Raw genomic sequence first — 22985 nt, 5'->3', positions numbered from 1 at the left:
CCTGGTATCATTTGGCGTTGCCTTTCGCAGCTAAATTTCCATTTCTTTTGTCAGCTGATATGCCCATAAACTTTCGTAATTCAAGGATAGCCTTCAAGGATAGTTTCGGATTCAAGGATTTGACGATCATCTTCGATGGTTTGTGACACTATGTTTGTTATTCTGTGCAGCATTAACGCATTACAGATGTGGAACATGAACACGCCTTTTACGCCGCCGAACGCACACACACAAAGGCATAAACTTGGCCTAGAAACAACACTTATGCTGGGCTTAAAGCAATCTAGTTTAGCCTATGCCATTAAATTATCAATGTCACAACTACGGATGTGAAATGAATTATCTAATAACCAAACTGAGCTTGATGAATTTATAATAAAAATATTAACAGCATATACAAATATAATGTCAGCAGTGTATGAAGCGCCGAGCGATTGACGGTCGTAGAATGCGCATAGTCTGGTTTGCTCGAACGATAAACAGCTTAAAAGGCGCTCGGATAAACATTGCTCAAAATTTCTGCTGGTTTATTATCGAAGAATCAGCAATCTCGATATTTTAGAACATGAAGCAGTCATTCGCGAATGTGCACGTTTAATTTTACTGTCTAGAATCTCATTTTCCTAACACACAAGTGGTATTCTTTGGAACCTAGGGCTTACGTTCATGGGTTGGAAATACCAGCAAACTGAAAGCCAAATGTTATTCATTCTCGACTATGACGAAGATAAAAATGAGACATTTAGTTCGCTTTGTCGGCCCACAAGAACTGCCACCTACTTAAAAATAACAATTGCTGTACTGGCAACTCTTTCGTACGGAAATATTTTGCATCCTTAGTACGTTCTTTTTTTCTTTTGTTGTTTATCCCAGGTTTCATCATGAGATAGCCCCATTTTTCTGTCACCAAATTTCTCATGTTACACATGCAATAAAGAAGACGATAATGCCTGTTTGACATTTCACTCATTGAGAGCATTTGCAATGCCCGATGAAGCGCATTTTCTATACTCGTGTCTAAGCAAAGAAAGCGCATGTAAGCATAGTCGCACGCACCTGGAACGGCTGGAGCATGACGTAGCGTGGCATGCCAAAAAAGATTAAATTGCGGCTGCGCCCAAATTGTTTGAAGGGTGGACATAAAAAGAAGTGGAGGGAGCTTTAATAAGCACGTTACTCATTGTTTGAGCAACTTTGTGATTGTCATCGCCTTCATTTTCTGGTTGTGGGGCTCTTTCATGGTTCCTGCGCCAAATGACTATACTTTCCTACATATTTTTCCAACAAATGAGCCGTTCATGCATGGTTGACAAGTGGCCGTGCTTGTCAAATAACGGCAAATAAGAGTACTGATCCGTGGTGCCATCACATTTCTCTGTAATCGTTACATTGTACGCTACTTGCATCATGATTGCATGTGCCTGCGTCCCCTATTTATATGTATCTGATCGACTGTACAACCAAAGAAGCCGAATAACGTGTTACTGTGCTTGTTCTGTTCATCAGAGCATGTGATGAATTTTCGGAAGGGGAAGAACGCCCAAACTTACTCACCCCACACATACGAAGACGTAGCGTAGTTGTGTCCAGCAACAATCCATACTATGCTTAGGAAGCGAATGCCGTGTAGGAAGCGCAGCCTGTAGGCATCGGATGCCTTGTCTCGAGCTACATGCAGCATCATGTTCGTATTTGACGCTACAGAGAATGACTTCACAGCAGACAGAAAAAAATCTGAAAATGGGAGCGAAGAAACAAATATTGAACCACGATCGAAAGCACGATGGCAGCAAAGACTTGAACAAAAATAAAAGAAATAGGTAAGATACATGATGTAATGTCCTATTTATTAAAATAATTATTACTGCCGTGATACATGTATTTAGGTATGAAAAAAGCACGTTTTAACATTGTACAACTATGGAATCACGTCTCATGACTTGCACTAACGTTCACTCCAGTGAGCATTTTTGAGCTGTTTTAAAACTCTCTGCAAAGAAAATCTTGGGAATTATATTGTTCTCAACATGCACATAACTGATTAGAAGTAATAAGGAGGTTGGGATGTAGCTTTAAGAAAAGTAGCCTTTGAGAGTTTTTGATTAAATTAGCGTCATCAGTTTTCCTGCGAGCGCTGTAAAACCCATCCGATTGCTCGCGAATATCAGTCTTTGCTAGCGCTAGTCCTCATACTTAGGAGCACTGCTTTGTGCTGCAGTGTTGAGACCAAGTCTTCAGGTACAGTTCTGTTTAATTTTACGCCTCTCGATCTGCACTCCCTTACCATCATGCGTTCCACAAAATGAATAAGTTCTCTTTTTTTTTAAAGAAAAGCAATTATTGGGGAGATTTTATCTCATTTCAAGTGTTGCATGCAGCTACAAATTCATGCGTTCCACACAACGAATAAGTTCTGGTTTTTTAAAAAGCAATTATTGGGGAGATTTAAGTTCATTGTGGGTGTTAAAAAATTAAATTATGGGGTTTACCATGGCAAAACCACTTTCTGATAAAGCACACCGTAGTGGAAGACTCCGGAAATTTAGACCACCTGGGGTTCTTTAACGTGCGCCTAAATCTAAGTACACGGGTGTTTTCGCCCCATCGAAATGCGGCCGCCACGGCCGGGATTCGATTCCGTGACCTCGTGCTCAGCAGCCCAACACCATAGCCACTGAGCAACCACGGTGGGTATTGCGAGGGTTGTATGCAGCTAGAACTCTAAAAACAGACCAAAGGCAGGCTTCGCCGGAAATTGTCAAGCTCAGTGGGTCCAATTGATAGCAAATTGAAAGGGCGTGTGTGAGCAAAGTATTACGCCAATGGAGCGCTGAGAAATAAACGAAAAACATAAAAATATTGGCGCTAAATTTTACCCGAAAAGAAAAATGCAATTTTTTTTGTGTGCCACATATTCCTGAACTTGCGGCCCAAGAATATCGAGAACTAACCTAGACCTGTTTCCGAAAAGTCTCGAACAAGCGTCGGTGGCAGCTGTAAGTATTATTTGTACCTCAATATTGCCACTCAGAACCAAATTTTCCAAGAGCACATTCGCTAAAGGAAATCCTTATTAACTGTCACTGGCATAGAAATTATGTGGAGCTTTCGACGTAAACATTTGCTAATGAGGCACAACCGAAGCAACACTTCTTTAAAAGGCGAGCAGAAGCACCCTATCCAGACCGTTCTCTTTCTGGGAAAGTAATAATGAAGCATTTTAATTCCCTCTGTATGCTGTATGATGTTTTCTCACGCCGAACTTACTCACTACGGCTGTGCATTCACCTGGGATGCAGCCTAAATATAGTGTACTAAAGCATGAACACGTCCGTCGTCGCTTTTCAAGAAGCGCAGGACGCACGTGAATTAGGTACTGGAGAACGTAAACGTCGTGGCACCCCAAGCGTACTTCAAGAAAGGACTGGGTCTGACAGCGCGACGTGTCTGTCATGATGACTTTGCAGATGTGTCAGTTATTTCGTAGTTCGATGAATCGAGCGGGTAACATGCACAGGAGTGCAGAAAGAACACAGACAGCAACGTCTGCTGCCATGTCCGCGGTTAATGCCGAGTTTACCGTGCCGAGGACTACGAACAACCTCAAAAGCAAAGAGTTCTGTGTCTTTGAAAAGTGAACTAACTCAAACCGCTCAGCCTGTGGATTGAGATGCACTCGAAAGAATTCATGAGCAAAAATGATTTCGCTGCAATGCTTGACTGTCACTGCCCTTCGTCTCCCAAGAGCACCTTCGAACGTGTTCGGGTTGCCTCGCGACAGTTCCTTGAAGAACTGATTCAGCGTGAATTCATTTTTTGGAGCCCTCGTGAAGGAATCAGTCCCAGTTCATGTCATGTGTTGTGTAGAAATATTGAATAACAGACACATTTATTTCCGAATGGGTGATTGTAGAAAGAAAAAAAGCAGATATTTCAATGCTGCATTGCTGAAATGTACTTAATGATAATCGCCCTTGTCTTCCAGCTGGCCTCCTGTAACTGCATCAGATCATGGTTGTGTATGAAGCCGAAGATGAGTGGCCAACGACAAGTATTTTATAAATGCAGTGCGTGAACTTACTCTGGTTCTTTCTTTTCATATCCCGCCCTGCAGGGCTGCATATATCCAGAAGTGTTCCAACCACAAGCAACAACACCAAACTGCCAAGAAACGATCTGTCAAAAAAGAAAGGTACATTAATGACAGGAAGAAGCCACAGAGTTCCTATGATTTCCTTTAGACTAGTTATTTCGCTTAGTTCTACACTACCACGAGGACATACTTACAAAATAGCAACCTGCCCTTTTGTCATGGCGGGAGGCAAAGATGTTACGCAACTCGAGATGGTGACATCTATGGAAGGAGGAAGCACTGAAAGAAGACCAGAGTAAGTTGGCAAATTTACTTCGGAAGAAGCTTCTTATTAATTCAGCACTTCTCGTATTAGATAGTTGTTGCGTTTCACATGCATTGGAATGGCGTTACGCGAGTTAATTCCGATGTTTCACTCGCATCCTGTACGATATATTCCTGGAACACCGGGCATTTTATTCAAACAGGGTGTGCAGTGCATGTTTATTATTCAACCCCTACAAATAAGGTGAAACTATGTGATTACTTATTATTTTATAAAATAATTCACAGGCACATCTCCTGTCCGCGGTTACTGTCTGCTGTAACGTTCTGCGTGTCTCCCCCAAACTTTCGTAATGCCAGCTTTTTCTACGCGACTTCACCTTGCTCCTCTAACGCTATAACACGTCTTGTAACAGAACAAAATACGCGGTGTTATGATCATGATATTTTTAGCCCTTGTATGTGTTCTTTACCTTACCTAATTCTGCCATTGATTTATTTCAATTTCTTGTTGCATTTTGTACCACTATTCTTTCAGGTTTTCTGTTTTGGTTTTGTGTTTTCTGTATTTCGTGTAACACAAGTGCACCAATACTAAATCGTAGTGTTGTTCGTGGGCGCATTGAGGAATAAAAAATTATTATGGCATTTTACGCGCCAAAATCATGATCTGATTTTGAGGCGCGCTGTCGTGGCTTACTTCGGAAATATGGACCACCTGGGAATCTGTACCCGGCACCCAAAACTAAGTACACGGGAGTTTTTACGTTTCACGCCCATTGAAATGAGGCCCACGTCTGAGATTCGATCTTGCGACCTCGTGATTAGCAGACCAACAGCATAGCTAATAAGCACCACGGCGGGTATTTTCAGCAATAAATGAAATAAATGTATTTGCGGTGCTTTCTCGGAATGGAGGTATCAAAGCAGGGCTATGATATTCTGATATTCACACTGTTTGCACACAATGTGAATCATACTTCCCTCAAGTGGTTGCGGGGCTGGGTTCGAGATTGTTGGTTACGAGCGCATGGAGCGCACATGAGGTATTGGAGTGCGCCCACGGCCTCATTGCGCCGTCAGCTTGCACTTTTTCTCGTGAACACTGGTGACCAAATCGGCCACTTGACAACTCAGACAAGTTTGAGTCACATTATGCATCAATGCGTAGTATGATGTTAGGAGAATTCGAAGTCATTAGCGAAGATCGTTTCATTGCAAGATGGGCGCCACGAAGTTATGATGTTTCATTAACCTTAGGTGCTTTTGCCTTCGCCAGCCTAATGTAAGGCTATACTGATCTCATTGCTTGCTGTGTGGTGTGGACTACACCGTTTTCGCCTGAATGATGCCTCAAGTAAGAGACAGCTTTTTTTGGAGAAACGCAGCGGTTGCATGGCTTCGAAAACTGCAGTGTCACTCACGATTAAAATTGCTTGATAGAAAGAAACAGGCTTTAATGATATCATGGAGATATCACCTAAGGTGCTTGAAGAATTAATACAAGTACTTCTGCATACTGGATAGTTTATGGTGAGATCTTTTGCTATAAAGCCTTTTAGAAAACTATATGTAATCAGTGTCCCTGGGCCATACAACGTAAAGCCATTCCACACTAATTTTCTTCCAATCTCTTGACGTCAGGTTTACGTCAAGCATCGGACGCTGATCGGCAGGTTTGTTTTCACGGTCCACTCAAACGCTCTCCTCGTTGGTAGAAGGTCACGTTTGTCTGCTTTGAAAGGGAATAGCATTGCCTTCGCTAAATTGCTTTTGTTTTCTAATTGAATAAGAGGAGGCGAGCAGAACAAAGAAGCGGAGAGAGTTTCGGTCCATCTGAGCAAGTGCAGTGAAAGTATATAACCGGATGAATGAGGTGATGCTGGTAACTGCGATTAGTCCGCTTCCCTTTGCCTAACTTGAGGTGCTCGCTTGGTGGAAAATCGCGGCGGCGTGCAACAAAAGGTTAAAAATACCGTTAAACCAGGTCCGAGAGGGAGAAAAAGGGGCCGACAGAATAGTCTGGAAAACGTTGTGCGGCCACACTAAAACTTTAATATTCGAAGAGAAATCCGTTCTTCCGGGTAGCTCCAAGTAGCCAATGAGAGAGTGATCGGTAAGCTGCTATGTTTCATTATTTCCTGTACAAGGCAGTTTCAAGCAGTTGAACAAAGAGGTTTTCTTGGGCTTTTAATGCGTCTTTAGTGCATAAAAGCAAATTTGACTGAATTTTCGTGAATTGGTGGCGTCTCGTGACAGACTCGCGAAGTGTGCATACGCCAGACATTTATGGCGAACAGCTTAGGGTTAATCGCAATAAAGACGTAGAAGTCTAACGCTACGTCTAACATAACAGACGTTCTTTTCTTCGGCCTCGTGACAAATAATCAGTGTGCACGCGCCATTTCAGAGGTGAAATTTTAGTGCTTTTCGTGACGTCGCCCGACTTACAGGCGAAGTGGCGGTGGCCTGAAAATTTGACAAATCTCGGGGATGGTGGAAAATTGCATTGAAAGGAAATAGAAGAACTTTCCGTGATGGCGCGCCATGTTACCTTCCTCTGTGCTGTTTTGCATGCAGTTCACGAGAAAAAGAATAACCGAAATGCGAATTTCACGTGCTTTCCCAATATCATCCTTCTCCAGCCCATCAGCATCCTCGTCAATGGGGAGGACTAAGAAGACAACAACAACACGAATAAAGTGAAGATAAAGAATCCACGAAACAAGACTACAATATCCGCATTCGAAGACCGCACTTGATCGTCTGGGAGTGGAGTCATTTTGTCATTACGCACGCTCTTAGCTGCCTTTCATTTTATTAGTACTCAGAAAATTATCTAACTGTTACTTGATGGCGCGGTTACGTCAAAAATGTCAGGCTATGGTGCAGAACAAGTCCGTGATTATTGTATCTGCTCACCGGACACATTAGTGACAAGGAAGCCAGACACGCACGAAGCGCATGCCCTAAATATGGCGCCCTAATGATCGCGAAGTGATCAAGCAAGTAGCCCTGATTTCTTTGTATGCCATTGCGGAACGCTTTCCGGCAACGAGAGGAAAAAAAACAATGATTCACGGACATTTCTCGTAATTGCTGTCGTTCAGCTATATCTGCTGTATGTGCGCAATCGCCGTCCTCGCACGTACCTGCTCTGATCAGCTCCTGTAGCTCCTTCTCGTTGCAGTTGTTGATCGTGCATACGCCCAGGTGGAGCAGGGGGACTCTCATTTCGGTAAAGCCTTTGGCCATATTTCCGAGCTGCGCAAGAAGTAATCACCACCATGAATATTGTAGGAGGAAAACTAGGGTGTCTAGGTTAAGTGCTTCGGGCTTATATCCGACGGTTTTTAGAGCTTCCCAGGATGCACTGAATTTGATTGCCTTTGGCAACCCTTTATCTTGAGGGGCACATGAATCTGAATACGTGCCTCTACACTGTAAACACAAATGAGCCCATATGGGCGTTTTAACAGTTGATATGCCATTTTTCCCCTCTAGCCTAAAATGACTACTACCACGAGAAGAAGTAAAATAAGCTAGAACCATTATTATACCCCCGGCCCCATTTGAAGGGCCATTGCGGTTGTAAAATGGGGGTTTTCAAGGAATAACGGTGGCGTACGGGAAAGTGGGAGTGTTGAAATACACCCATATCTGAGACGAGCCAAATAGAGAAAAGAATAACTCAGCCGTGACCAACAAGGCAGGCAGCCGCAGCGACAATTTCAGTAGGATTATTTCTGCAGTCACATTCGAAATATCCCGCGCAATGTGTGTCGGCGCTGTTTTTCTGTTCGGAGTAGCCGCGCCTTCGCGCTGCACACAGGACGCCGAAAGTCGGAGCGGTCGGAACTACGCGCGGAGGAGCACAAGCCTTCGGAGCGCGCGCATGGCGCGCGCGCGGGCGTTGAAAGCCGCAAAGGGGCAGCCATTGTCAGCGGCTGCGCATTCTTCTACCGTGGTTGTTGTTTCTCACAGCATTGAACCCCCAAGACTCCACGGTAAGTGACTTTGAACGATTATTACACGTTCTCTGAGTGTGCATATGTTCTAAGTGAAGAGACGCGCTGATATGACTTATTGAAGGTCTCAGTACAACATGGCGCGACAGTTGGCCGTCTAGAACCATTTTGCACGATCACTGTGTTTCTTCGAACTTTGTCGTAATCGAGGTGACTTGAGTGTTTAGGGTCAAGCGAGTTTACTTAAACATTAGAATTTTACATGATGAGGGACTGTGCCGCGTCTTTAATAGGGTGGATGTGAACATTCGACATGTTCCCCGAAGCGCAAGCCACTACCATAATAGTTATGTGCAGTGCAAGGTGAGCTAAGCTTCGCCGCCTAACCGCGGCTTGAAAATGTGGCAGCTCGTTAAGGGTTTACTGCGGTGCGCGTGTGTGAGTGTTTGTACAGCGATCATTTGAGCGAGAACCGGCGGCGCTTCTTTGTGCGCGGTATCTGCTACCTGGCGCGTACGCGGCGCCAGTCCCCTAGCTCGTGCGATTGTGTGCAGTAGGTCGCTCACTAAGCGCGCATTGTGCAGATTTGCCAGTACGCGCCGTGCTATCGTCTGTGTCTCTTCGCGCTCACGCCGCTGATTGTGCAGGGAGTGTGCGACTGCGGCGTGTAGCATGTAGAGCCTGCGCCCGTCGACTTTGATCTACGGGCGTGAAATGTCGGCGGCGCGTTTGTGGTATTAAAAGCGTGTGGTGAGCTTCCAACGGCACTACGGGTCAACGCCGCATGAACTGCCGGTCAGAGTATAAGAAACGCTTTATAGTTTATAGTTAGCGTACTGCTTGGCGGTAACAGTGTCCTTCTTTGATTCAGATTACTGGATACGCCATCACTTGAACCTCGGCGGCCGGAGCAGGTGAGTACCAGTGGCGCCTGCACCTCGGCGGCCAGAAAACGATGCGTGTGCTAAATTTACGCGATAGAATTGCCGGCGCTGGCTCATACGGGCGCGTCGCTCCATGGCTGTGTTCTTTGCTGGAGGCCGCCACTACGCCTGCCGTGCACATACTATACGCTACATCTATACAGTCGATGCTTGTGCAGTGTTGTTATTCAACAGCTGGCGCTGTGCACTGGATACCTGGACTTGTTTAATGTTTAATTACTTTGCTGCTGTGCCGTTGCGTATTGGGTACAGATATTGAGTTTTGAATTCTAGGTGCCAAATTCATACAAAAAAGTGGCGCTTTTCAACTCAGGATCATATCACACATCATAGCATCATCCTATATTGCACGATTATTAATAACAAAATTTCTACTGCTGGTGAAAAAAGAAAGGCAGACCGATCAACCTGTATCTGTGAGAAAAATGTGCTTGAAGTCTGCCATCGTGTATTATAAAAAGGTAATTACCTTGGTATTCAATGTCAGTAACACTCATAAGTTATGCATCCTTTTGTGTGAAATAATTTGTCTTAGAAGCCATTCATTGTAAGGGATCAGTAAACATCTCATAGCTTAAGTAGTGCATAAGTGTATGAATTAGGCAAAGGTTTTAGTTTGTAAAGAGCAAAGCCATTAAGGTATAAAATTTTGGCAAGCTTAGTTTAACAATAAGCTGACCAATATACAAAACCTAATGTAGTAGCAGATGCTCTCCAAGATAAACTGGCGACCAGCTTTTTCGTGTTCTATGTGATCATTGTAGTGTCAACTTTTTCTCTTTTATTTCAGGACTGTGGTTGCGGTCGTTTCGTTGCCAGCTGTGAGGATGAAGCAGCTTCATAACCGGAGATCAGTCGCCTCCCATCAGTTTCCCTTTTCAGCAATAGAGGTCTTGGTATGCTCTTACCTAGAGTTTACTTTTATTACCCTATATGTTTTAAGTGCAATGGCTAGTTTAGCGGCATCACTTAGAGTGATTGGTGTGACACCTGTACCATGGGACGTATGCAAGGTTATCCCACGTAACTTTAGCAAACTTAAAAAAATACGCATATGCCACCTAGCTGCACAGAACCTAGGTAATGTTATTTCCTGTCTCTTGGAAATACTTAGATTTTCTGCATTTTGCCTAATTACCTAATTATTCTTAATCAAATAATCAACTCAGATATTATAATTAGATAAAAAGTCTCAATTATAAAATTGTAGTGCAACGTGAACATTTTCCAGTACAGCTTTCTGTGGCTCAATATGTGCTACATAATGTGTTTGTAGGAGCATGAAAAAAGCCTGAGAATCCCACAGAGTGCCTTGAGTGTGTGTGTGACAGCACCTGTGTTGTGTTCTTCCTTCAGTCCGCGTCTTTTGCGCTGTACAAACATGTCGACCTCAAATGGCCAGTCCCGTGGCAGCTTTGCATGTATTTGAGTGTGTGCCCTGTATAGGCATGTGTGTTCCAGTAAGAAAAAAAAATACTGAAGGAGCCTAACGTGATGTATTTCAGGACAAGTGTATGATGTAAATTACTATGTGAAAATAAAATAGGAAACCGAAACAAGACTTCACAGTAGAGATATGCAGGTGTGTGCATCAGCATAATGACGAAACCCTCATGCAAGTTTAGAAAAATATTCATTAAGTTAGTTTCTGTCATTCTTCTCTGTCACATTATTATTGCAAAAATGTGCTCTCTTGTATTGCACCATTAAAAACATAGTTCAAATACATCATTTGCTGGCACCTTCACATTCATAGCAACATAGAGAGGAATGGTTAAAAATTTGCTTTGCTTCTCTGACCTTCATTTTAGGCCCTTCTCATGTTTGCTGAGCTTCTTAATGTATCATAGACACCCTCCAGTGTTTACAGGCAGCTTGAGCACATTATGCCAGATTGTGTAGAAACTGCAGAGGTCGCAGTGTCTATAGCGGTGCCCGGTATATGCAAGTTTCTTGCATGATGCATTGTGCTCAGTACCAATATTGTCAAGACAAAATGGCTAAAGTACATCCTTAAGAGTCTTAAGCGCATTTGGATGACTTTACAGCATGTAGCAAAACAAGAATGGGAACTGAGGTGCTTAATTTTTGTTCATTATTACCATATGGCACCAGCATGCAATGAAGACAAAAGAGGAAGAGAAATGAAGTGCACCAAAGGGCAACTCTATCCTGATGGGAGCTGCATTCACATCTGCATGGTGCATGCAATCTTTGAGTTATAGCAGCAGCTATCCACCTGTTCACTTTGTTGCACATTTGTATTGTTTATGTACTAAGTCTGGCCCTGGAAATGTTAGGCAGTGCCACTTGTGGCGTTGGTGTGGCATGCAACACATCCTTTTAACCACAGGTGTCATGTATATGTGAACCTAAGTTCAATTCATGCAATGCACAAAAGTTCCATTTGAAAGGATGTGCCATATTTGTCACCAATGCCATGAGTAGCACTGGCTGACAGTCACAGGGCGAGACGTTAACCTTGCTCAGCTATTATGCAAAACTATTTGACATACAAATGTAGTAATTAGTATACATGCCAAAAGCCTCACAGAATAAAATTTTTGATCCGCATCCTACAACGATTTTTATTTTGCTTTACCTCAGGATGCCTTTCTACCGGTGTTGCATCCTGTGACTGACCACTCCAACGATCTCGGCAGAATCGTTACGCAGGTGTGTTCTTTTGCGATTCTCAGTACTGATATTTTGTAGTTTACGTTCGATGTAAATGCACAGATCGAATGAAAAACAGGTTAAAAGATGAGCTCACAGGCACTGTGTCCAAACATTTGTGAGGAAGGAAAATCTTTGTTACAAGTTGTAATTATAGTAACACAAGAGAGTGTGCACATCAAACCACTAGTACCTAGCAAGCCTTATACACAGCATTATACCGTAGAAGCCAAAACATCAGGCGAAAACCTGTACTAAACTAGGGACTGTATTAAAACGTTTTGGAGGCTTGAAGTATTTCTTGGGTTACTCGGTCTAATTGCTTGAACTGAACTGACGTGTCCTGCAAAACAGTTTGCATTCGCATTTGATACAATCTGCAGCAAGATCTGAACAAAGGGCTGCAATACTGTAAGGGCTTCCTATTGAAGTAGCAACCAGTCTTCCCAGTGTACTGCAGCCTCAGGAAAATGAAATGTGGTACACTGCACCACATGCACACACAACAAATTTTAATTTATAAGCATCTTTACACTGTGCTTGTGCAGGACTGGGCAACTGGCTGTTTGTTTGTGACCGAAACAACTACGTACATCAAGACTGTACTGGGAAGCCACTATCTTTTTCAGTTAGTGTAACTGTCCATAAACATATGCATTTACATGAACATTTTGTCTGCCACACTTTTCATTGTCGTTTTTTTTTCGCTCTTGCTTTGATGGCTGGGAGACATTTCAGGCTCGCTGAAAAGACAGGTAGCCCAGTAGCTGCCCTCACAAAGTTGTTATTTTGATTTTTAAAAGCCAACTTGCTTTGGACAATGCTGAATAACACATCAAAAGGCCCGGGATTATTGACGAGGTTAGAACGACTTTGAAAGAAGTTTATGAGTGTTCTTTTTTAACTCTGATCTGTCTGCTGAGACCAAATCATGTCAGCTTTTAATGAAGCAACGTTCAGGTTCCAAAACTGCAAGGCTGTGTGGGTACTCAAACAACATCAATGCTTCAGCTAGCTGAAGTTGCTCCATGACATCAAAGCAGAAGCAAATGACATGGCAAAGGAAAGGTTGGTGGCAATTATGCAGGTTCAAGGGCTATTGCACTGAGTAAGAAAATGTGTTGCCGATACAGCGTGAACATAGTGTTAATGCTGAAGAACAAACTGGCACCATCTGCGTAGTCCTACACAAGCACGTGCACAGAAAGGGATGCCTGTTGGCCTTGAGGGCCGCCACTACAGAGATAAGCTGCTATTGCTATGACATAGAATGTGACATCAGATGACTATAGTTCACACCTTTGCTGCAGCTCGCTGGCTGGGCAATTGAAGCCTTGATTGTAAGGTTGAAAAGTTTCAATCTCGAGGTGGCAATTTAGTTGCCAACTCTTACAGCATGGTTCACTACTCAGTGATGCAGTGCTGGACGTATTCGACCAAGCCTGGTGCGAGTTCTTATGAGTGCCTATGTTCAAGCTGCCGCTAGATACTTAGTTGATAAAGTCACTGAAAACGAAATATGGTCATCGAAAGAGTCATGAAAACGATACACGCAAGGTTTGTAGTGTGCTCACTTGGTATGACATTAGTCAAAACACCCTGTGTAGATGTTCCAAAAGGACTTCTTCTTGGGCAAGTTGGTGCTTAGATTTCCTAGGTATACATTGTGGCGCAAAATACATTTCTTGAAAAGGGATAGAAGAAAGGAAGACAGTGAAGTGCCAAACTACCAACTGTTTAATGACAGCCTGAACAAACGTATAGAAGAAAATACAACTTCCGCTCAAGCGCAGGGAGCCTAGGTGTGACAGAGCAGCATGGTCGCGATAACATACTTTGGATGAAGCACATTTGAAGCACAGGGAAAATCAGACATCCACCCGTTCGTAGCAATTGCTACAAAGGAAACCCATACGGATTCCTCGAAAGAAAGGCCTCATAGTTGAGGAAAAATTCGTCCTGGTCCCGGACTTGAACCCGGGACCACTGCCTTTCCGGGGCAGCCGGTCTACGATCTGAGCTAACCAGGATTTTCCCTTTATTCATTACGTCTCTCCACCTTGCGGGTTTCCGCAGAACTACTTCGTCAAACTCTTGCCTTTGCTTTGTGTTGACAAATTCGACTTCGCCCTGCCATCTGCTAGCCGCCTGGTTAGCTCAGATGGTAGAGCGGCTGCCCCGGAAAAACGGTGGTCCCGGGTTTGAGTCCCCGACCAGGACAAATTTTTCTTCAACTTTGAGGCCTTTATTTCGAGGAATCCGTATGGGTTTCCTTTGTAGCAATTGCTACGAACGGGTGGATGTCTGATTTTCCCTTTATTCATTACTTCTCTCCACCTTGCGGGTTTCCGCAGAACTACTACGTCAAACTCTTGCCTTTGCTTTGTGTTGTCAACAAATTCGACTTCACCCTGCCATCTGCTAGCCGCCTGGTTAGCTCAGATGGTAGAGCGGCTGCCCCGGAAAGGCGGTGGTCCCGGGTTCGAGTCCTGGACCAGGACGAATGTTTCTTCAACTATGAGGCCTTTCTTTCGAGGAATCCGTATGGGTTTCCTTTGTAGCAATTGCTACGAACGGGTGGATGTCTGATTTTCCCTTTATTCATTACTTTTCTCCACCTTGCGGGTTTCCGCAGAACTACTACATGAAACTCTTGCCTTTGCTTTGTGTTGTCGACAAATTCAACTTCGCCCTGCCATCTGCTAGCCGCCTGGTTAGCTCAGATGGTAGAGCGGCTGCCCTGGAAAGGCGGTGGTCCCGGGTTCGAGTCCCGGACCAGGACGAATTTTTCTTCAACTATGAGGCTTTTCTTTCGAGGAATCCATATGAGTTTCCTTTGTAGCAATTGCTATGAACGGGTGGATGTCTGATTTTCCCTTTATTCAGGAATGAAGCAAATTCACTCTTTGCACTAGCCTATTGCAGAAACAAAATATGACAAACTGAGCTTTTAAGGGGGCCCTCAGAGGGGCCCAGTCCATGTGTGTCTTCATTTCTAGCGCAGCTGAGCACATCTGCAGCCTGCACACCCTGTTCTAGAGGTGATCTGCTGCGTGTGGAAAGACTAGATGTGCTGATATGGCATGGTATTATGTGCACAGTCTTCCCACGTGTTTAGTACTGGGGGTTGCATAATCTGTAGTTTCAGAGATGCATTGAAATGAGACAGACATAGCATTCGCCTCCACTGCCAGCACTTTTCATGATAGTGTCGTCCCACTGCGTGTGACAGTATCAAAGAGGACAGAGTGGATGAAAAAGCAAGGCTGGGTTTGCTTCATACTACCTATTTGAAGGTATCGGTGACACACCGTAAAACCATATCTTTATTCGCTGACTCTCAAATTCAAAATTTGAAATCGTACTAAATGGCTTTGTATTACTGAGAGTAAGGGTAAGCTGCAATGGCAGGAATGAAAAGACTAGGAAATCTCTTCAGTTAAAGTTATTTCACAGCATATACTGTTCCAAACATGTAGAGATAGGGAAATTCATATCAGGCTATCATCATACCTCACAAGGAAGAGATTACACTAAACAGGTTTACTAATTTCCTTAGTGGTGATGCCTCACATTGTTTTTTCCTGGGACCAAAGGGACTGCAAGGTTTTTCCGCCTGCAAATGATTGCATAGTTTTCAAAGATAATTCCCTCCCTGCTTTGTTTGTTTGATTTGACTGTAAGTTACATTACACAGAATGTATATCCCCCTGCAACGCCAGTACAGGCGAAGCAGGTACTAAATGAATAACCACGAAAGGATTTTGGGGCGAGCAAAAATGGCATGTGCAATAAAGATATGCACAGATGTCCCGTCAGTGTTGCTGTCAAACAAGAAATTGTGATATTGAGCGACTGAGCAAAATAACTAAATGTGTGCTTGCCGAACTATAGCTGGCATTTGCACCTTGATTGTGACTTAGCTACCAGAAGAAATTTGTTTTGTCTTGTTCTTTTTCTGTTAAAATGTAGTTTTTTCTTTGTTTACTTTCGTTTGGGTTTTTGTAGCTATATCATGTGCACATGTGACTAATAATGCCGTCTGGAAGTTAGTGGTTGTTGGTATTTCCCACTGCCTGTCGTTTGTTCAGTGTGTACTAAAGTCAAAAGAGCACCGACCAGTATAAACCAGTGTGTTGAATTTATTTTCTTGTGTTAGTGCGAATGATCTGACTGGTTATGTGTCCAAATAAACAATTAGATTATGAAAACAAAGTTAATCAGAACATGTCATTCGTTTTACTTATAATTACCTTATTTCAACTGCAGAACCCACATGTTCAGACATGTAGATTTAAGTAGAACAAGTCTTTTTGCGATTGTTAGTTCTGAACAGGTGAGAGCAGTGCTAAGGACACAAAGTGAGTCCACATAGATAAATGGCATGGTGCACTGTGCACGGACCTGATAATTGATGTGTTTTTGCAACAGACAAGCAAATAAATATCTAGTAACACCTTGTCAAAGGCACGAAAGCACATAAAGAGGCAGGGGTTGGCCACATACAAATGTGCCGTGGTTGTAGGTTTGTTAACAAGCATGCCACTTTCCTGTAACTTCAGAATATAGGTGCTGCACTGACACATCTCTTTTTTATTATGCGAAGCATACTAGCCGCACAACCATGCTCTTCCTTGCTGCGGCGCGCGCGGCCGCGTAGCTACCATATGACGTCATAACAGCTGCAAAAGCGGAGGCTCAACTCGTGCGCTCGCTTGCGGCCGCGTAGCTACATAGCCGGGTCTCAGCTCGTGCGCTCGCCTGCATGAGTTGTTTCTTCGTCTAGCCGAACCAAATTTAGCCAAGCAACAGCAGTTCACCAGGCTAAACAGTGGTTCAACAACTAAAATAAAGGCTAGTATGCTTCGCATCCTGGCCTTAACCTTAGCTAAGCCACAGCCACTTTTTTGTGGGATTTGATTAGTTTCGGGGTTAATGGTTGCTGCTTTCGCCAACATGTTGCACTGGTGATATTCGGGACATCATCTGTATTATTTACAGTGTATGTACCCTAATGGTCACATAGTGGTGCTTAATCGTGAAGGCTCTCATTCAAATATTGCCTGGTCTACATATGCTTTTCTTCATGCCAAAAAAATAAGATATACTACGTTTGTGTCAGAAGGAAAGACACTGAGTGGTGTCTATTATTGCACATATATCTATGCTTAGTTGCGTTAACATTTTTGCATAATTTCAACAACTTATTTGCTGCATTTCTGTAACATTAACACTCTGGCTTATCCACTTAGGTGCAACGAATAATAAAGGCAGAAAAGTAAAGCATTGCAGTGGATTTAACCTACTGCTGTTGATTCTGTTACCTTTTCGCAGCTTTTCTTTTTGGAAAAGCATATGTACAAAAGCACGTTTTGACCAAATAGGCTGCTGTTTGCGAGGCTTTGCAAGCACCACTATAACGTGACAAAAGCAGTGTGGCCATTTGGTTATACAAATTCTGGTGTGTTGGCACCACAAAAAGTAAACGAAGAAAGATATGTACGCATGACACAAGCACCGGATTTCACTTCAAGCTTTAAAATAAGGAAACGCAATATTTAATAACAGGTGGAGACATTATGTGATGATATCTGTTAAAAGAAATTCTTTATGCAGTGCAACTAATGGATCACTGATACATTTATCATTCTTTTTAAATGTTGCAAACCACAATTACGTTGCATGTTGTCAGGTCATAATATCTCGCTACAACGCAAGTTTTGTGGAATACAGGACCGCGGTCACATTCTTTGCAGCATTTATCATTGTGTGAGGGAGGGTTGTTTCACACAGATGACTCATACTGCCTCAATCTCCCTGATTTCGCATTAATAGAGCATCCCATCTGTCCAATGTAGGCACGGCCTTGTGATGGCAGCAGACTACGCAACGCTTGCAGCCTAGCTCACTAGATGCATATTGTGCTTCAAGCCACAACCAACCTCTTCCTTTTTTTTGGCTTCTGCCTTTTGTTGCAGCACAAAACTCTCCTTACAAGGGCCTGAGAAAAAGGATTTGTGCAACTAAATCAGGCATGACTAGGGAATATAATGAATGAGATGATGAAGTAAAGAAGTGGTTGCAGTTGTTTCGTATGCATTTGGGATTTTATTTTCGTGAGTAATTGTGTAGCTGGTCCCTACGGGCAAACATTTTTTTTTTGTATGAAACATGTGAAGAGAGATTTGCTCTGATGAGAAAAAAGATTGAAGCCAGGAAAACAAACTAATTAGTTTGTTGCGTGCAGCACAATTTGCAGGCGTTGCACTGTGCAACGGAGGTTATGTAGTCTGCCATTGCTATCCAGTCATGCTTGCATTGCATAGACACGCATTGTAATAATTTGAGATTGAGGCTAATGAAGTTTGTGTGCAACAACTCTCATCCGCACATTGTGATGCACTGCAAAATAGAGTGGTTCGTTCCAGTGTTCTTCGAAACTCGTTGCCAGAAATTATGAGCAAATGTACATAAGATAATTAAGCTTTGGCAGATTAGCGTGAAAAGGACAAATGCATCAGTCATTCTCAATTAAATTGCATGAAGAATTTGTTTTTGAATTAATAATGTCACTTCGTGTCACTACGTGTTGTATATGTCTGTTTTCTTATTAAAGCCAGAGTTGAGGTTAAGCACTTGTGTCCTGCATGTCTTTGTCTTCATTTGCTTCTGTGGTCCCATTACACCAGAGTAAATCCATGACAGGAGCTGCCAGTCCATGCCGTTATACTACATTGGGCTTAGTACGGCTGGCAGCCTGAATGTGACGAGTGCGAAGTAGCAGTAGGAACTTCAAAAGGGTAGAATTTTGTGTCAGTTGGTGGCGCATATTATAGTATGGTGAAGCGCTATAGATGAAACAGTGCGAGGCGAGACAGATGGGAACGTACTACAGAGAACTGTGAAAGTTTACTGGAAAGTTTTGCTGCAGCAGGACAATGCGTGCATTATCCTGGTGCAGCAAAATTTGCCAATGTTCGTAGTTGTCAGTAGCACTTCCCCATCTACATTACACTTCACCATACACTAATAGCAGTAACAACAGCAGCCAACTGACCCAAGCAATAATCAGTGCCCACAGAATTGCCAAATTGTAGGAGAAATGTTTCAGTGTAACACGTTTTGTTAACTGACAAGTAAATGGCACACATATCTGCAAACCGATGATCAAGTGCATTTTTCATGCACATACATTATTTCGTACAACTGCTTCCTGCTTTGGTTTTTTATGGCTTTTAGGAAGCATTCCAAAGTACTTAACTGTTTGTCTGTTCTAATATTAAATCTGTAGTCAGCCAGCACTATGTGTCATTACTGTATACGCCCTTACTTCGTCAGTGTTCTTCGCGCTGTTCCCAACTAAATATGAATAACCAAATAACAATTTTTAAAAATTTTTAGGTTATGAAGAGAATACTCTTAATATGTAATTAATTAGAAAAATTTTCTCAATTTTAGGAAGAAGTCCGGCTGGCCCCAAGCCTGGTGTGAAATGAAGAAATGGCACTCCACATCAATTCATGTTTACTTGTCGTCATAACCAGTCTGTTAGCTTAATTTTGGTTCTTCTTATTGAATTCTCAAGAAAGGTACCAACTCTGTCATTCATTGAAAACGAATTTTTGCACTTGGGGACGCAGCCATGCACAAAGCCTTTTAGCTCATTAATATTTTTATTCTTAAAGAAAGTGCAGCTCCTGCGTGGAGCAATGGGTTGAATAAGACGAGGGTAAATGAAAAGATGGCGACATTAATTGTCAACAGTTGTCCAACAAAAAAAGTCTCAAGCTGGAGCCAACATCATTGCAAGGGAACCAAATGGCTCCAGCCTGAGACATTCGTTGTTCAACCTGGCAAGTCTCCTTGTCGAAATATTTCCTCTAGCCTGAGACCTATATCCACCCTCGACCAACGATACACCCATACATTTGGCAACCCATGGCAAGGTAACAAATTCACATTCAAAGAAAGAGAATGTAGTGTGCACCCTGGAAGGTAGCATGAACAGTTTTTTGTTTACTTAATGAAATGCAGGTTTGCTATCCAACTACTTTATTTCGATCCCCATTTTATAACTGGACAGCATGGTTCTTCAGAGAGAATATTTATTCAAAGCTCACACAATTTTGCTCCTGTATGTCCGTTAAATCTGTCCTGGTTGCTACACTACCAGCCCTGTCTGCAATTGCATAGCAGTGTTTTAAGTATGCATCGCAATTCAAAAGAATAGTTAGGCATCTACCTCAGAATGTCTGCTACTGCGTTGCAGCTCGAGTTCTATATCTAGGTGGTGACTGTGATGCCATGTGCTTTTTAAATAAGACCGATATGCTATCTGAAGTGCAATTAAATGAAATCTCAAATGACCTCAGCGCGGGGATTGACACGATTGGAAACCAATGTGATCAGGAGGATTTGATTTCTGAAAACAAGGCACTTAAACATGAGAAACCAGTACTAATCTCGTCTAAAGATGCTGTTATTGGGTATGTTAGGGGAGTTACTTGTTCGTGGCTGCATTTGCAGCATGTTACATTGCTGGCTTTATATATTGCACTGGGTACAGTGAAATGTTGCTGCTTGCACAATATTCAACTAAACATAGTAGCCATGCTAAAGTGTCCATGCAGAACACAACTCATCCACTATTAAGAACTGCAGTGGAACCTTCATAAACGAAAATCGCTTAAGCGAAACTGCCGCCTAAACAGGATACCATCCTGATGGTTGGTTGGCTCTCTGCAATGTCTCGCACTAAATAGAATGCCTGGTAAATGGAACCAATTTCCCCGGCCCCTTGAGGCTCCATTTAAAGAGTGCCCACTGTAAAAATATAGGGGGAATCCTTTTCGGAACTTTCGCAAATCTAGTCGTAAGCAAAACTGCATTTCAGTGGGAGTGAAATGCAAAAGCACCCGTGTACTTAGATTTAGGTGCATGTTAAAGAAGCCCAGGTTGTCCAAATTAATCCGGGGTTACTCGCTACGGCATGTCTCATAATCAGCAGGTGGGTTCTGGTTTGTAAAATACGGTTTATTTTTAATAGCCTGCTCGGAAATACAGCCCAATAACTACACTAAATTATGTAGCTTGTTTGTGTGTTGAGTCCCAATTTCTTAATTTAGTACTTTGACATTTATCATATTTGTGTGCTAGTCCATGCAAAATACCACTGATCAGCCTCATTATACAAGCCAATGTTAATTTAGAATGGCTTAGTCAAGCAACTTAAACTTACAGCACAAACACCTAAGACGGACCACAAAAGGAACATACGACACATCGAGGCTAACAACTTCTTTATTTCTTCGTCGTCGATGCAATGTAAACCCTAGACCACACAACCGTGCAGGCACTCAGATTACATTACAGAGATCTGCCAAATTATCACATAAGCAAACGTAGGAAGTCAAATTCAGATGGGTGCAGGGACAAAGATATCTCACTGATGCAATTATCGCCTTGCCTTTTTATGTGGTAGGCCTCTATGGTAAGCCGCGCATGCTCATTCTTGCTTTTGCCTAGAATCGACGTCCCGTCAAGTTGTGCCTCACAATTGTTGCAAGAGTTTATATGCGCACCAAGGTGCGCTGCTCTATCTACATTTTTGTTTACTTTTTGCGCATGTTCCCTGAGTAGCTCATTGACATAATGCCCTATCTAGCCAAGCTATATCTTACCACATGAGAGTGGAATGGTGTAAACCACGCCGACAGCGCGCCACACATATGAAGCACTATGCCGAATTTGGCCTCCTCCTCTGCTCTCTCCGCAGGTGCGTGAGCATAGCTTTAAAAGCTTATTCGGCGAAGAAAAAGCCAAAGGAACACTATGCCTGCAAGCAACTCCCTTGAGTTGATAGATGACCTTATGTATTTAAGGGACCACGCAGGGAACATGCGCAAAAAAGTAAACAAGAATGTAGGTAGAGGAGTGCACCCTGTTCCGCATGCAAACCCTTACAACAGTTGTGAGACATGACTTGATAGGACGTCGATTCTTGGCAAAAGCAAGAATGAGCATGCGCAGCTTGCCTTAGAGGCCTACCACATAAAAAGGCAAGGTGATAATTGCATCAGTGACATATCTTTGTCCCTGCACCCATCTGCATTTGACTTCCTACGTTTGCTTATGCGGTAATTTGGTAGATCTCTGTAATGTAGTCTGTGCGGTTGTGTGGCCTAGGGTTTATATATGCATCGATGACAAAGAAATAAAGAAGTTGTCAGTTAGCGCCAGTGTGTGCCGTATCTGCCTTTTGTGGTCCGTCTTAGGTGTTTGCGCTGTAATTTTAAGTTCAGAATTATGTACCAACTAGGCCCAAGTGGAGTTTTACTGTTGGTCAAGCAAGCTCAATATATAGTCTGTGCAAAAGTGTGGAGTGTCAGTGCAAAGTAACAGTTCAAACACATGGCTATGTAGTTACAGTTCAGTATGAAACGAGATAAGATTTCATAGCATTTGTTTCATTTGCTAATTTCATTGTGTTAGGACATGTAGAATACTAGTAACTGGCATGCATGCTTACAATGTACAGTATTCTTTTTTTAAAATCAAGACAATTATTTTACTGGGGCAGAAATTTGCTTTCTTTTGGGCCCGAAAGTGAACATATATTTCTTACATTTGGTGTTTAATAAATTTTCTTTGCTGTCAATGTGTGTCTCGTGCATTTTTCCTTTCAGCAAGTAGCAACTGCTCTCGAAGGCGTTTGCTGGCCTCGGAGGCACTTCCGGTAACTAGCATTTTCGATAGGACGATTGTATAAAAGCTTTGCAACGAGAGGGGCTCTGTGATCAGCGAAAGAAAAGAATGAAGACGGGCAGTGACGGGTTCATTCACCATTGGACCACGTGTGCGCGCGACTTGGTTGATTCAGGGGTGGCCGTGTGCCGTCGATTGGACCACGTGCGGCGAGCCCGCGGCGAAATGCTTCGTGGCGGTACGCCGCGCCTATGCAGCACCAGACGGAATACCGGAGGCCACAGTGTCGGGCGCCGGCGTTCGCTCCGAGCAGGTGCGACGCCTGCTCGGGTGGCA

At 43.1% G+C, this 22985-nt stretch overlaps 3 protein-coding genes and 1 non-coding gene across 4 annotated transcripts in view; 2 read left to right on the top strand and 2 right to left on the bottom strand.

Moving 5' to 3' along the window:
- The window catches only part of LOC135897358 (nose resistant to fluoxetine protein 6-like), a 76460-nt gene extending 74761 nt beyond the window's left edge, over positions 1–1699 (bottom strand). Inside the window, exon 1 of the mRNA XM_070538896.1 lies at positions 1555–1699. Coding sequence (XP_070394997.1) covers positions 1555–1684 — 130 coding nt within the window. The 5' untranslated portion in view covers positions 1685–1699. The remainder of the gene's footprint in view (positions 1–1554) is intronic.
- A 2205-nt stretch (positions 1700–3904) lies between these two features.
- LOC139054640 (uncharacterized) overlaps positions 3905–22985 on the bottom strand; it is a 40834-nt gene continuing 21753 nt past the window's right edge. Inside the window, exons 3-6 of the mRNA XM_070531994.1 lie at positions 7510–7621; positions 4288–4372; positions 4082–4176; positions 3905–3999 (exon numbers count right to left, since the gene is read on the bottom strand). Of these exons, the coding sequence (XP_070388095.1) occupies positions 3959–3999; positions 4082–4176; positions 4288–4372; positions 7510–7621 (333 nt within the window). The 3' untranslated portion in view covers positions 3905–3958. The remainder of the gene's footprint in view (positions 4000–4081; positions 4177–4287; positions 4373–7509; positions 7622–22985) is intronic.
- LOC135897341 (uncharacterized) lies at positions 8253–22602 on the top strand. Its single transcript, XM_065425958.2, has 5 exons — positions 8253–8364; positions 9197–9239; positions 10060–10165; positions 11877–11945; positions 19404–22602. The coding sequence occupies exons 1-5, from the start codon at positions 8253–8255 to the stop codon at positions 19434–19436; spliced, it is 363 nt and encodes a 120-aa protein (XP_065282030.2). The 3' UTR covers positions 19437–22602.
- TRNAS-GGA (transfer RNA serine (anticodon GGA)) lies at positions 14654–14728 on the top strand. The gene has a single exon. It is a non-coding gene; the product is annotated as a tRNA-Ser (tRNA).

Source organism: Dermacentor albipictus, chromosome 1 (genome assembly GCF_038994185.2).
Source record: "Dermacentor albipictus isolate Rhodes 1998 colony chromosome 1, USDA_Dalb.pri_finalv2, whole genome shotgun sequence".
Taxonomy (NCBI): Eukaryota; Metazoa; Arthropoda; class Arachnida; order Ixodida; family Ixodidae; genus Dermacentor; species Dermacentor albipictus.
This window is presented reverse-complemented; position numbering and strand designations above follow the sequence as displayed.